The sequence below is a fragment of the Macrosteles quadrilineatus genome, unplaced genomic scaffold (assembly GCF_028750875.1).
Source record: "Macrosteles quadrilineatus isolate MER2022 unplaced genomic scaffold, UCM_ALF_1.0 Scaffold_1__1_contigs__length_201487025, whole genome shotgun sequence".
NCBI classification, from domain to species: Eukaryota; Metazoa; Arthropoda; class Insecta; order Hemiptera; family Cicadellidae; genus Macrosteles; species Macrosteles quadrilineatus.
In genome coordinates, this window is record NW_026542594.1 from 133413834 (window position 1) to 133427755 (window position 13922).

Sequence of the window (13922 nt, forward strand, 5' to 3'; positions counted from 1 at the left end):
ACGCAAATGGATTATTTACTTCTTGCTATCACATAGGCAAGGTTACGTTGCCAGTTCCTCAAGGGAACTTATACTAAGTTTATTGACTGGAAACCACCAAAAATCAAGACATTTCAGGTCAAAAACAAGAAGTTTCAACAACTCATTTGTTATGGTAAGTGTTAGTTGCAATATTCCAATTTCTATGCGGCGACTGATACGACTGTAGTTGTGCGGCTGCGGACCAAACATAAGAGAAAGGCTTTATGTGTATGCATTCAACGGTCACGATCATTACAGAATTGGAATAACACCCACAGAATTACAGTCGCAACGGTAAAATTTATTTTTCTGATTCAGGAGAGGCAAATAATAGAAGAGAAAATATCCAATAAGAGAAAATTAAAATTGTTATCCAAATCTTATACAAAAGTTATCTAACCTATTTCGACAAATAAATCCATACTTTCAAGCTTTCAAAACGTTAGCACAAGTATTAAGAGAAACTCTACTGAACAACGTGATAATGCTGGGCATATCTTGTGACTGACAGACAACAAATATTAAAAGACACATTAAAGATAATACTTTAATACTTTTAGATGAAAGTATTAAAGTATTATCTTTAATGTGTCTTTTAATGACCAACTTCCAAAGGTGTTGCTGCTTTGTTCGAAGCAGATGATGGCTGATCAGTTGGTAACCCAGAGTTTGTTGTAAACCTAAAAAATAGTACACATTAAATGGTTGATACCTTGATACCACCCCACTTTTCAAGGGAATCCTGGAGAAAATCTTTTAATGGAGAAAATCCTTTGGTTTAGACGGATGCCTCAAACCAAAGAAATAAGATTATCCAACTTGTATTTACTCCACACAGATTATCAGTGAGGTAACAATGTCTACAGTTCTCCATGCGGGAAAAACTTTGTTGGAACATATTTTAGACATGTTCACTGGAATTGAAGGAGAGCATTTAGCATTCATTAGAAGTAATCACGTACAACAAACTGAGAGCAGATATGTATGTGAACGCTCATGATGCAATTAGAGATATTGAAAATCTATTTTTAACAAGTTTTATAATAATTAACTCTAAGAGTAATACAGTTGATACAGGGTTCCCTAGTATTTAACTAATAAATGTTCCATTGTTCTTGCAGGATTATGGAGGATCTCCAACTCTGTTCGGTGTAGCGTCTGTCATTAACCATATTTCTGAGATATTTGCTTATTTCTTCAGCTTTCGGTTGATAACTCAGATGGGACATGTCAAGGTATTAAATGAGAATTATTGCATGTAGCAACGATGCATGATCTTGTTATTTAACATTGTGTTTGGAAAACAGTTATTTAAAAAACTTATTCAATCCCACTCTTCTAAGGAGGTTTTTAGTTCATCATGAAATTACTTGATCTCTATTCAAACTACCCCATTTTGTTCTGTTTGAATAAAATTTTGACCAATTTTAGCCACAACTCAATAATTTTAAGGCATTTGGAAAAAATCAAGGTTTGTCACCCTATTTTCCTTGTGATGCTTATGCAACATTATATTAATTAAACTGTTAATTTCTAAATTTTTTTGAGATAAAGTATTCACATTTTTTTAAATTGTTAAAAAAGTCTACCTACGCTATAATTTGTATAAGGGTTAATTTGAGCTGGAATTTAAGAATAAATAAAAGAGTAAATAAAAGTAAGTGATAAAAGCAATTTACATGATTCCACAATTAAATAAGCCCATTAATAAAATATACATCTAACAACAATTACCATACTCATACTCTCTTATTTATGTATGGCCGCCCCTTAATTATATAGACTAAAGGTCGTCCAGTGGTCGAAAATATGTGATTGGAATTTCTTTCATTTGTTTTGATTTTCTGTTTATATTTTGTTGTTATTTCGTCACCAGCATGGTAAACCATATGGCCCATGTTAATAAAAAAAATTAAACAAATTTTTTGTGCCTATTTTTGAGCCTATTTTAAATTTATAAAGGGATTCTGCACATCTACAGGAAAATATATTTCTAAAAATATGCGTAAATTTTCCCTGCGATGTACACCAGCTGAGAAAAAAAGGTTTTAAGGAAACATGCTTGCCTATTAATATATAGAAGATAGATAAAATAATAATAATAATATATATATATATATATATAATAATATAGGTTAAATACCTCATTTACATCTTAAATCCAAGTCGTCTTTTTAGATGACTATAGTTTCGGGGCAAACAGCCCCATTGTAAAATCTTCGGTCTTGTTAAATTACTGTTGATAGCATTAGTCATTGTTGAAGTTCACTTGTATACATACACTCACACACAAAACATTTATATTTACACGTAACATTTAAAATTAATATTTTTGGCCGGCCTAAACAAAAGTGACTAGCGTTGTGGTTGTGCGGACTGGTACACTGACTGACTCCGTGTAAATATAAATGTTTTGTGTGTGAGTGTATGTATACATGTGAACTTCAACAATGACCAATGCTATCAACAGTAATTTAACAAGACCGAAGATTTTACAATGGGGCTGTTTGCCCCGAAACTATAGTCATCTTAAAAGACGACTTGGATTGAAGACGTAAATAAGGTATTTAACCTATATTATTATTAGTATAGATAGATCATGTAGTGTATAGATCATCTGAGGGAGATTGAAGGTAGAGGACTTATTTTATTCTTGTTCTACCATAATCAAAAAAGGAGAGCATAAATGGGATAATATTAAAATTGCAAAGTTAATTTTTCAATAATTGAGAGCTCTATGTTCTAACATAAACCCTGCTGTGCTACAGTGAGTCTTTCTTGTTACAGGTGCTTTGCCTTGGCTTGGTAGGAAATGTGGTACGATTCCTGTATATATCATATCTGAAAAATCCATGGTGGGTCTTACCCTTTGAATTCATGCAAGGTAATTGACTTATACTAATAGGTTTTAATACTGTAAGGTTGATGAAATAAGACATTCATTTAAGTTGCAATTCTTTTTAAACTCTGTGTTTGAGTCAAACTCTGTCAGGTGTTTAAGACCCAAGGCTACAATATCAAGAGCGATCCACGTTCTAGTGCTACAACAGTGGCTTGCTGTAGGTTGGAATTTATAAATAACTTATTTAACTTATTTGGAACTATAAATAAACTGATCAAATGTGTACATACACATGTAAAAATGTATACTTCTTTCCAACATCATTGTGATTTTGCAAATTTTGTAGTAATTAATTAGAAGGAACTTCTGTTATTTGTCCATTCAGGTTAACCATCACAGTCCCATTCGCGTAATAGCGTTCGGTCCAATAAATAGTATAATCACTTTTTTATTCTTGACCATAACCTGTTGCCTAGTTGTAAACAAGGGTTTCAGATACATGCCCTTATTTCTTGATATTCACTGACAGTAGCAGATTTATCTGCTCCATTTTCTTTGGAGTAACAAATCATTTATGCACTTGGAAATCATTTGTTATGTATATTATGAGTACTAATGCAAATAAATACCAAAAATGACAAATATTTTCATAAAAAAGTTTTTTTTGTCTTATGTAAGGGTTAATACATAATGACCTAACTGTGCAGGTATCACACATGCTGCAGTATGGGCAGCCTGCTGCTCATACATCGCTCACAACACTCCGCAGCATCTACGCAGCTCTGCACAGGGTGTGCTGCAGGGCATCCACCACGGTCTGGGACGGGGCTGCGGGGCCGTCATTGGTGGACTCTTTGTCACTTACTTCGGTTGGTACAAGCATTATATTGCTTTCAGCTACAATCTGTGAATAAAATACTGTTCTGTTTTAAAAACTGGGGTAATTAACTCCTGATAATGTACGGCTTATCAATTTCCATTAGATTTTAGACTGAAAATGGTTAAAGCCTGTGGTTAAGATGAGAATATCCCTCTTTTTGTTTGAGGATAAGCCTTTGATGATCTTGTCATCCAGGTATGAGATGAGGATTGAAATATTTGAAAATATTTGGGAATATTTGAGTGAATATTTGGAGATGAGTCAATGGACTAATAAAGACATTATCCAATATTCGCACATAAGGCAATACATTTAAAAAAGTACAACCTAACAATAATGAAAGATATAGTATTTACTTTTTTATCCATCCATCAAACACATTTTTTACTTGAGAGGTGGACCTACAGCATAGTTTGGGTTCGGAACGTCCTAACGACAGAGTTATCACACATGGAAAATTGTCATTGGCAATAACAGGATGCCTGACCCTTCACCACTAGATTTGCTGATCTCTCGTGTTATTAGGTTGTAGCTGTTCCGTATAGATGGGATGTCTTCTTCAGTATCCAATGGTCAATGGTTGTAAAAAAATATTGTGAGGCACAATATTTTTAAGCAGCAGTTCTTTTTTTACCCTAGGAAGAATAGGATTTATTTGAACTGGGCAACGCATGTGTTTAAAACAGCTATTTTACTGCAGTATGATGAAAAAATTAATAATAGTTTAAAACTAAGGATATTCAGGTCCCAATTATTTGGGTAATAACTATCATGGATAATGTTTTTGGGATAAAAAATTGACAATTTCGGCAACAGGCCAAACTAGTCTTATTTGTTTTTGGATGAATCATGACGCCATATTGTAAATTATGTTCCTATGGTCGTCTTGATCACTGTAGATTATCACGATGCTGTCGCAAGTGTTTTCTAATAGCTACATATAAAAACACAGAGAGAAAATAATCCAATAATGGATGTATAATAATACAAAATAGTAATAGTGCATTTAAGTAATATTATTTGACCTGTAGGTTACAAAAAATAAATAAATAAATAAATAAAAAATGAAGGTGGATTGCCAGACCAAATGTTTGGGGACTGGTGGTTTAAAAGATATTCTGGTTATTTGAAATTATTTTATAAATTTTTCAGGAACTACTGCCACTTTCAGAGGTTATGGCTTATGCTGTGCCATTGTCTTGGCAGCATTTATCTTTATCAACTTTTACCGAATTGACACAGGCTTTGTATCTGAACTTCCTCAAACTGAAGATCCACATCAGGTACAGTAATTAGGTCTTGATGTTGATACTCAGCATTACTTTTAGACTATGAAAAATCAAATTTTAATATCAGCAGACATTGAAATCACATTATAACATTATAACAACATTATAAACGGCACTAAATAGCTTACATAGTTGCAACTATTGCAGGGTTAGATCTAAATCTAGACACTTATGATAATGTGAATGGCCATTTAGTTGAAAAGGAAATACAGTACCCTGAAAATACTTCTTTTGAAGCTCATCCAATTTTTATTTTTACTGTCAATTTTCTTTCAAAAAACAATTAACTGTTGCATCACATGATTTTAACATATTTTGTTGCCCTTAGTATCATTACCAAAGTTGGAACTACCCCCGCTGCAACCAAATAAAAAAATACCTCTAAATAAATGCTGATGAAATCTATTTATTGTGTAATCATCATATTATTGTGAGGATATTAGCGATTTCCCATATGGGGAACAAGATATTAACGAGGTTCTCATGGTAACACCTAGACCTGGGACCGATTTACTATTTCGTTTCGATTTAGTTTTTTCGTTTTGAGGTCTGTAGTAGCCAAAAAACACCATCAGTTCAAATTAATACATTATAAAATGTGTTAGCACAATAACTTGAGTTTCGAATTAAATATATAGATATAGATAGATAGAAAAATAAACTGTTGTGGTTTGCTTGTTTAAAGGGATATTATTTTGATCTAGTTTTGCAGTTTTGTTCATTTCATAATAAGCGATCAAGATTTAAATAAAAAAACACAACTTATTACCCGTGTTAGAATAAGGTGTAAATTCTTGCTATCTTCAGCTCCTTGTTGAATCAGTGCTCACTAGGGATGTCATTATTGTAGGTAGCAGAAGAGACGGCTCACCTGGCTCCTCACGGAGTCCCCAGCAACCCGATACCTCGAGCATTGTCAAGCACTCGACTGCACGACATGGCCAATGACCCTGGCTATGGCGCGACCTACAACACCTCTGGCGGCAACCTAGACATTCCTGGCGCTCATCCTGGCAACATGGGCGGAGGTAACACATAGAGAAAAGCAAGCCGTAAAATGCTGTTGGCAAGCTGTAAAATGGTTTAAAATGTTAGTAACAATAATGATGTTAATTATTGCAATATACTACCTAATGACAGCTTGCCTGAGGAATGTCCAAACCGTTAGCAGACAGCAGCCCCCATCACCATCACTGAATGTGGTCTGCCAAGCGCCAACCCCCACCCAAAGAAATTACTAAAAACACTCAAACACTGGAGCATTTAATTACACAACATACATTTGACACAGCTACATAATCTTAATAGAATTATTTTGTTATCTGCTTAATATCCTTATTCGTCAGGTTGAACTAAAGAATTCCTGGCAACTGCCACATCATCATACAGGTTCATCATCTTCTACGATTCCTCATACATTAAAAATTGAAAACACAAAACACATTGACATGCATGACACATTTAACAAAAAATTTACATTTATTAGAACAACGGTTGCGGTGTGTGCATGCATTTGGTCAGGTCGGCGGCCACTCCCAGGCAGTTGCCATGAAACATGTAGTTCTACTAGTTGTTATTTGTTGGATAAGGATATTATAAGGTAACTAACAAAATAATTCTATTAATTAATATCCAGAAGAAGTAGGGCAATGAATTCTGATGTACATAATCTTGACCAATCAGAAATTGTATTATTGTTTAAACTTGTATGTTAAAATCTCAAGCTACAAAAAAAATGCACCTGGCTTGTTACAGCTGTATTGCCTCAATTTAAAATTATTAGGTGGGTTAGTTTTTGTAAATAATATTGTTCAACAATACATCAAAGCAACTAACATAGAAAATTAAACTTGGTTGTTAAATTAATATGACATACTACAAATTTTAACTGTATGATTTGTAGTAAATTATGATTTATAGTTAATCATACCAAGTGTTTTCTTTTCCAAAGTTAACCATGCATGTAACTAGACCAACAAACTCCACTGTTTTCAGGTGGCGGGACTAATCCATTCAGACAATACAGTGATTTTAATGACTATCAACCGAGCAACAGGGACATTAGTGATGAAGAATCTATCAAGAGACATTTCCAGGTAAGCTTTCATGTCAGTTGCAGTGGTACTGTTGACGAATATTTATACAGTAGAAGTTGAATCTCGATGATCCAGAACCTTCAATAATCCAGCTCTGTCCTATTAGCCTAAAAGATAAGATATGTAATGTATTTAATTTCATATTAAAGTATAGTACAGTACAGTACAAAAAAAATTGTAATATGATTACTATATAAATAGGTACAGCAATTAATCATATGTAACTCTGAAATTGTAGCGATTGCTGGTATGTGGGGGATGTGTGTGATTGTGTAATGTGGAAATGTGAGACTAATTTAAGCGTGCTGAATCTGCTACCAAATGATTTACATGACAGTTGGTTGGGGACCAGAGGACGGAGATCTTTTACCCAGACCGGAAGCTTACATAGCCAGCTTTGATTTATCCTAATACGACTAATTTACTTAAACTATCCATCCAAAACTTGTGAGCTAGAAAATGACTATGAGTGAGATAATTTGGTTGTGATACTACAGTACTTTGTGACAGGTTGCCGAATGAAACAACGAAAATGCGCTACAAATAGATAATTTATTAAACTTATGGAAAAAACAACAGTACAGTATTTAGCTTTCGACTTGCTGTATGAAATATATTTATGTTAGGTTTACAAATACAACACAAATAAGTTATTGGGGAACATAGCCTCCCGAGGAGGCTATGGGGAAAGGCGACACAACTTTAACTTTACATGACCGACCGAGCCGAATTTAGAATTTAGACTAACTCAACTGAGTGCGCTCTGCCCATAGCCCAGAGATTGGCGTGGAGGAGAACCAGCCAATCACGTTGCGGCTATGCCGCGTGACGTCAGTGCAAGCACCGGACAGTGTTGCTGCCTAATGATTCATCAGGGCATTAGGCAAACTATAGCTGCGCATTAACTGATTTCATCGAGCGACTTGCTGAGCTGTATCAGCAAATTCCAGCCATGCGCGTTACACTTTCCGAGAACGTTGGCCCGACCTAGCGCTGACGGAATATTCCATGGTGAAGCAACTGGCTGACACAAAAAGCCAGGAGGTTAACAGTCCAATATTACAAACCCTCTTTTTATATTTGAAATAAAGCAAAGCTTTTGTGACGGTACTGACAGGGTTTCCTGAGGGTGTAACAAAAACCTCCCCAACTGATATGTAATGGGTCTGGGAATTTTTGGGGCCGTCACAACTTAGATCAGAAATAATTATGACTTTATTGAGATAAACTGTGGAAGCCTACTGGGGAAAACATGTTATGTACCTTTTTTATGTTGGAATTGGTCAAGGCTTAAGGTCTCAGCCTGCAATTAATTAATTCCTACATAAACAATGTCGGGTGACCCTTGCAGGTCTTCCCCCTTGGTTCGCTAACTAACCTGACATTTGAGTTTAATATCTACACATATAATTAACCTAAACACTTATCCATTTTATGAAGAATTGCAGATGATCAAATTTTCAGTGGTAGTCAGAAAAGAAAGAAATAGCAAGAGAATTGGAAAAGTAGGTGGGGGATAGCATTGGCTCGCTCGCGGTGGACTGACGAGTTCGACATGCAGCCCTGCCACGCGAAGCGCTGACACACGGCCACCTTTAATTCCGGTAGAATTGGCAACGTTGCAAGTAGTGTTGACTAGCTCCAGAAGTCCCATAAGATAAATAACATGGCAGGCAGGTGACACCAGCTCATTAATTCGCGTATTATTCATTTAAACTTAAATTTATGAACATAAATTGATTAAAAAAAGTTGAAAATAAAACATATAGAGTTTTGAAAACCAAAACAGTATTTAAATTGAAAATCTATTTTTGTACTTTGAAAGTGGAGTCAATACTGTACTTTCATTGCCCAGTAACCAAGCTTTCGTACTCTTAAAAAATACACAAATACCATTAGCTGCCTCCAAACAAAACAGCTGTTACAACCCTACTTGTGATGTTGCCACTTTGAAGGCCGCGGCCTGGAGTTAAAGGTGGCTGTGGCTGTAACTATAAGAAATATAGTGTGCTGCTATACATCACGAAATGTAGGACTACTGTACTGGCAAACCATGGGACAAACACATAACTCATATATACATAAATAAACACACTTAACACCAAGGTCATCGCTTCTAGACAACAATTATTGTTATTATTGGCTGCTTACTTTTTTAGGATCTTTGGCTTTCTCAAATCCAGTAATTGTAACTCTAATTCATTAAATTAAGTGGTCTCTCGGTGGTCCGGCCTACAGGCTGTGTGCTTACCAAAGTTTGGCTCTGCTCTGTAATCCATTGACTATAAACACTACTCATGCGACAATCCTGTTATGTGGCACACAATAGAAGCTTTTACCAATATACTAAATGTATATAACACATGTGGTTTTGTCTGTTACAGATGTACAGTGAAGTGCTGACTCAGTATGAAGGAAAATCTCCTCCAATCACATCGCTTCACACTCAGCAACCAACCCACTCTCACCGAAACTACGATTGGTGAACTTGTTGTGTACAGATTTGACTGTATATATTGTTGTTTTCTAAGTGTATGTAATGTGCTTTAGTTTACTCTCCACTGTAAGTAAATTGTATATCCTGAGTTAAACTTGTGACTTAAAAAGATTAGCGACTACCGAGCATTATATTTGTCTTGTGCAAACTGTAAACTGCTTAGAAGTATTTATATGTACAGGATAAATACCTACTACAATGCTTTTAACACTTAACAATTTTGTTCTTTAAATATTGAACAAAATATTATTTGTAATAAAAAGAGTATCTAATAAAAAAAGATACTTTACGCCACACTACATTATTTTGACGAACTTCCCACGCAAGGATTTAGTCCAGAAAACAGCTGTTTGCCGCCAGCTTATTCAAATGGGGTTTCATTGCGTAATACTGTTCTGCAATGAGTTTTACCGGACACCAATCAGCTGATTATACTGTATTTGCGTGGCAATGATTGGTTATAAACAAAAACATAACCTCTCTTAGAGGTTTACTCATTTAGTTTAGTCATTTAGTTGGTGGAAATATATAAGGATTTGTACAAATTAAGTAGTATGGCGTAAACTATCGTACGTAACTCGTCCAAAATGTGTGTACCGGACTTGTATGGTAATCCCGTACTCGACTTCGTCTCGCACGGGAACGACCACACTCGTCCGGTAAACATTTATTTTCAGAACTAGTAACGTAATATACTATTTCCATACATAACATGAAAGTTTTACAGTAGATTTTCTTTCATTGTAAGATAATTGACAAGCATCTTTCTTCCGGATGGTTAAAATTTATTGAACCACTTAGTTATGATTAGTTAGATCATATAGTGAAGTTGATTGCAGAATTAAACTACACGGCAATAAACAAGGAAATAGTTTGTAATCAAATCCAAGCACAGGAGGAAAAACTCACTCCCTTAGTCTACTTTTCGCCTTGACTTGTTTCACACACACACCACTACTTCACTAGGCCTACCACCTACCCCCAGCATTTAACTGGTTTTGTTTAGAACAAAGATATATTAAGAAACATTAATAACCACATTCGCTCAACGTTTCTGTAAATGCTAAATACTGTAGTTTTATAATCACACTCTAACCCCAAAATGAAAAGTTTAACCGACTTCTAAATTAAGTAATTAAAGAATATAAGAAATTGAGTACAACTGAAGATGTAAAATATTTAATCCGACAATGTTTGAATTAGCTGCCCAGCAATATATCCGTCAACTTATGTGTGTATAAATATTTTCAAGCTATTCCCTACTAGTGAAATATGTGTGGTGAGCTAGATGTGCAATAATGAAATGTGCAATACCTATATGTAAGAGATTGCAGTTTGCATCGTTGTTAAATATTAAAATAAACCTGAAGCTACCTATATGTTAAAATGCTAGTAACATGTGGGTGTATCTGATTATTTATGTAAAACCATGTCAACTGTGTTCAAAAATGTATTTTCTGCTATACTTGATTTGACTTGAGGACTGTATGTAATATTGTACAACCTTGTACATAAAGGAAATACCACTGAGTTACATGTATCTAAATAAAGTTTTAATTAGTTAGGCAATCTAGGAAAGTTTTTTGCTTTTAACAATAGTACCAAAGTCTTTAGTATAGGGTATATTTGGAAATCTGGTTCTCACAGGGAGAACAAGAACTATCTGCTACTGAAATAAAGAAGTAAGATACAAAATTTATCTGTTTTACAAGTTTGCTTCACTATAACACATAACTTAACATTTTCGCACTGTACCTTTAAGCTTATTTATGAAAAATAAAAAGAACGTTTTTGTACCATACTTATGATTACCATGAACATTGACAATATACTGAGTGAACAATCTGTAGTCAATGTTTAATGTCTGGCAATGAAAGAATGTGCTGTTGACACTGACATGTACAGGGTGGGGCATCATAACTCCCTTTTTTTAAATGTGCGCCATTCTGTTTGTTCATGTCATAGCCAAGAGCTAGCAGTCTCTTTGGGGGGTGAGGCTATAAAGTTTTGTCCTTGCATAGTTTAGTCGCCATTATGTTTTGGAACAGTGAGGAGCGTGCGTTTGCTGTTGATGCCTACTTTTCGAGTGGATGTTCAGTGATCGCAGCCCAGTGCGCCTTTTGGAATCGGTTTAATTTAGCCCCGTTGGCCCCTGTTCCGAACCGGAAATCAATTGATATGTGGTTTAAGACGTTTAGACATACTGAAAGTGCAACAAAACGAAAAACTTGAGTCTCATGGCCCATTAGATCACCTGAGAACATTGAGGCAGAGAGCTTCAACATTGAGAGCTTCAATGTTGCGATCCAGGGGTGATTTGCAATGGCCTGATAAATCTTCTGATTTGTCCCCTTGCGATTTTTTCAATGGGTTTTTGAATTTCCGCGTTTATGTGGGCCGTCCAAGGACCCTTCAAGATAAAAAAAACAAGATCCAGGGAGAAATTTCCAACATAACGCCTGCTATGCTTGAAAGCGTAATGACACACACCAGAAATCGGTATACTCAATGTATCTAGAATGGGGGACGTCACCTGCATGATTTAATCTCCAAAACTACGTAAAACAAAACTTAAGGAATGTACTTACATTATAAAAACCAAATAAAGTTTGTCTGATTCATACAATGCGTTTTATTAAACTTTGAAAAAAGGAAGTTATGCTGCCCCACCCTGTATAACCATTCCTGCAATTCTTTTACACATGGACATGGTCTCTTTCACACATGGAATGCTGCTAAAATAAGTAAGAGCAAGTATTGAATGAATCTTGTCAGAAGTTCAAGTTCATTGGTCATCAGCTGAAAGCTAAATAGTTGCATGGGAAACCCCTCCGACATCAGTAAGTTGTCAATGATCAAATAAGTCCATTTGGCAGTGTCATCTCCTTAAACAAATGTATGAACCAGTAATTTAAACCCTATTGCTCTGATACCTTTTTGAACCATAGGTTGCAATGCAAAAGTATATTTTGCGCTTGTACTTGAAAAAATGATTTAGAGATTTAAGTATAATCTATGAACACTTGAAATGTTTTCATCTAGGTAGATATAGTATGGAACAATTGGCAATGCAACTGAACCAATGACTTGTTAATTACAGTTCTGCAATAATACAAATATTAGCTCAAAAAATATTATTGATGCTTGTAAACAATAAATTAGTTGCATTGTTAAATTGTTTTCCTTCTTGGCACATATCATTAATTGCTAGTATTGTTGAATTTGTTGTAATCTATTTGAGAAATTCATCAAATGTTTTGTTAAGTTTGAACTAATAATTTTATTATAAATTTAATTACATGAGTAGGCTAACTATACTTTAACAAATTGTAGGTGTTGTAATTTGATTTAAAAATAAAAATATAATAAACATAGATTTGTTGTTTTGTTTGAAACTGCTTACATTATTTTCCTTCACTAAATATTGTGTTATTGGTCTAGCCTGTTTGTTCTGAGCTTTTAAAATGGGTTTAACCGGTGAAATGTTTTATTTTATATGTTAAGTGGTAAAACAACTTTTTTCTACTGGAATGTGAAGTGAAAAATATTAGTTTACTTTAAAATATTAAATTATTATTATGGGTGGAAATTAAGTGGTGGGTGGTTTCGGGGTAATTATACTACCCTTAGTGTGTCTCTTAGAAGTATAAAATAAGCTTTAGTACAATTTGGAAAGTGTTGTGGCCGGGAGAAAACTAAGGCCCATCGCACATTGGAGCGAGGCGCGGCCGGTTCTGTAATACACAATTGAAATGGAGCACTGCACATTGAGCGGAGGCTACGTCTCTGTCAGGCCTCCGCAGCGTTGTAGTTGGAATATAGTTTTCCTACACATCGCTCGCGCCTTCGTTGGTTTTCTAGTGTTTTGTGAGTAAAATATATAATAATAATGGAACATTTAATTCAGATGGCTATATGTTGTTGAGCATTGCATTCCTTTCCATTAATGCCACTTTCAATCAAATTATCGATATCATCAAACTGTTTTAGCGAATTTACCTATAGGGAAGTAAGCTATTACCGTAGGTGGCATGGTAAGACCTAGACCCGGGACCGATTTACTTTTTCATTTTGATGTCCCCAGAGGCCAAAAACACCATTCGTTAAAATTTATATATATATAGATTTATATATATATATGTGTCAGTGAACGCGATAACTTGGGTAATTTTTGTCCGATTTTGATGAAATTTGGTTTAAAGGTGTAAAGCAGGATAAACTTGAATGAGTTCGCGAACCAGCATGATCGGACTATGGGAACGGGGGTTTACGTGGGGTTTTATGGGGTAAAAATAGG

At 35.0% G+C, this 13922-nt stretch overlaps 1 protein-coding gene across 1 annotated transcript in view; it reads left to right on the forward strand.

The window, feature by feature from the left end:
* The window catches only part of LOC128985292 (major facilitator superfamily domain-containing protein 6), a 37848-nt gene extending 24881 nt beyond the window's left edge, over positions 1–12967 (forward strand). The window contains exons 7-13 of the mRNA XM_054404685.1: positions 1143–1256; positions 2809–2905; positions 3571–3732; positions 4896–5026; positions 5883–6060; positions 7028–7128; positions 9513–12967. Of these exons, the coding sequence (XP_054260660.1) occupies positions 1143–1256; positions 2809–2905; positions 3571–3732; positions 4896–5026; positions 5883–6060; positions 7028–7128; positions 9513–9614 (885 nt within the window). The 3' untranslated portion in view covers positions 9615–12967. The remainder of the gene's footprint in view (positions 1–1142; positions 1257–2808; positions 2906–3570; positions 3733–4895; positions 5027–5882; positions 6061–7027; positions 7129–9512) is intronic.
* The last annotated feature ends 955 nt before the right edge of the window (positions 12968–13922 follow it).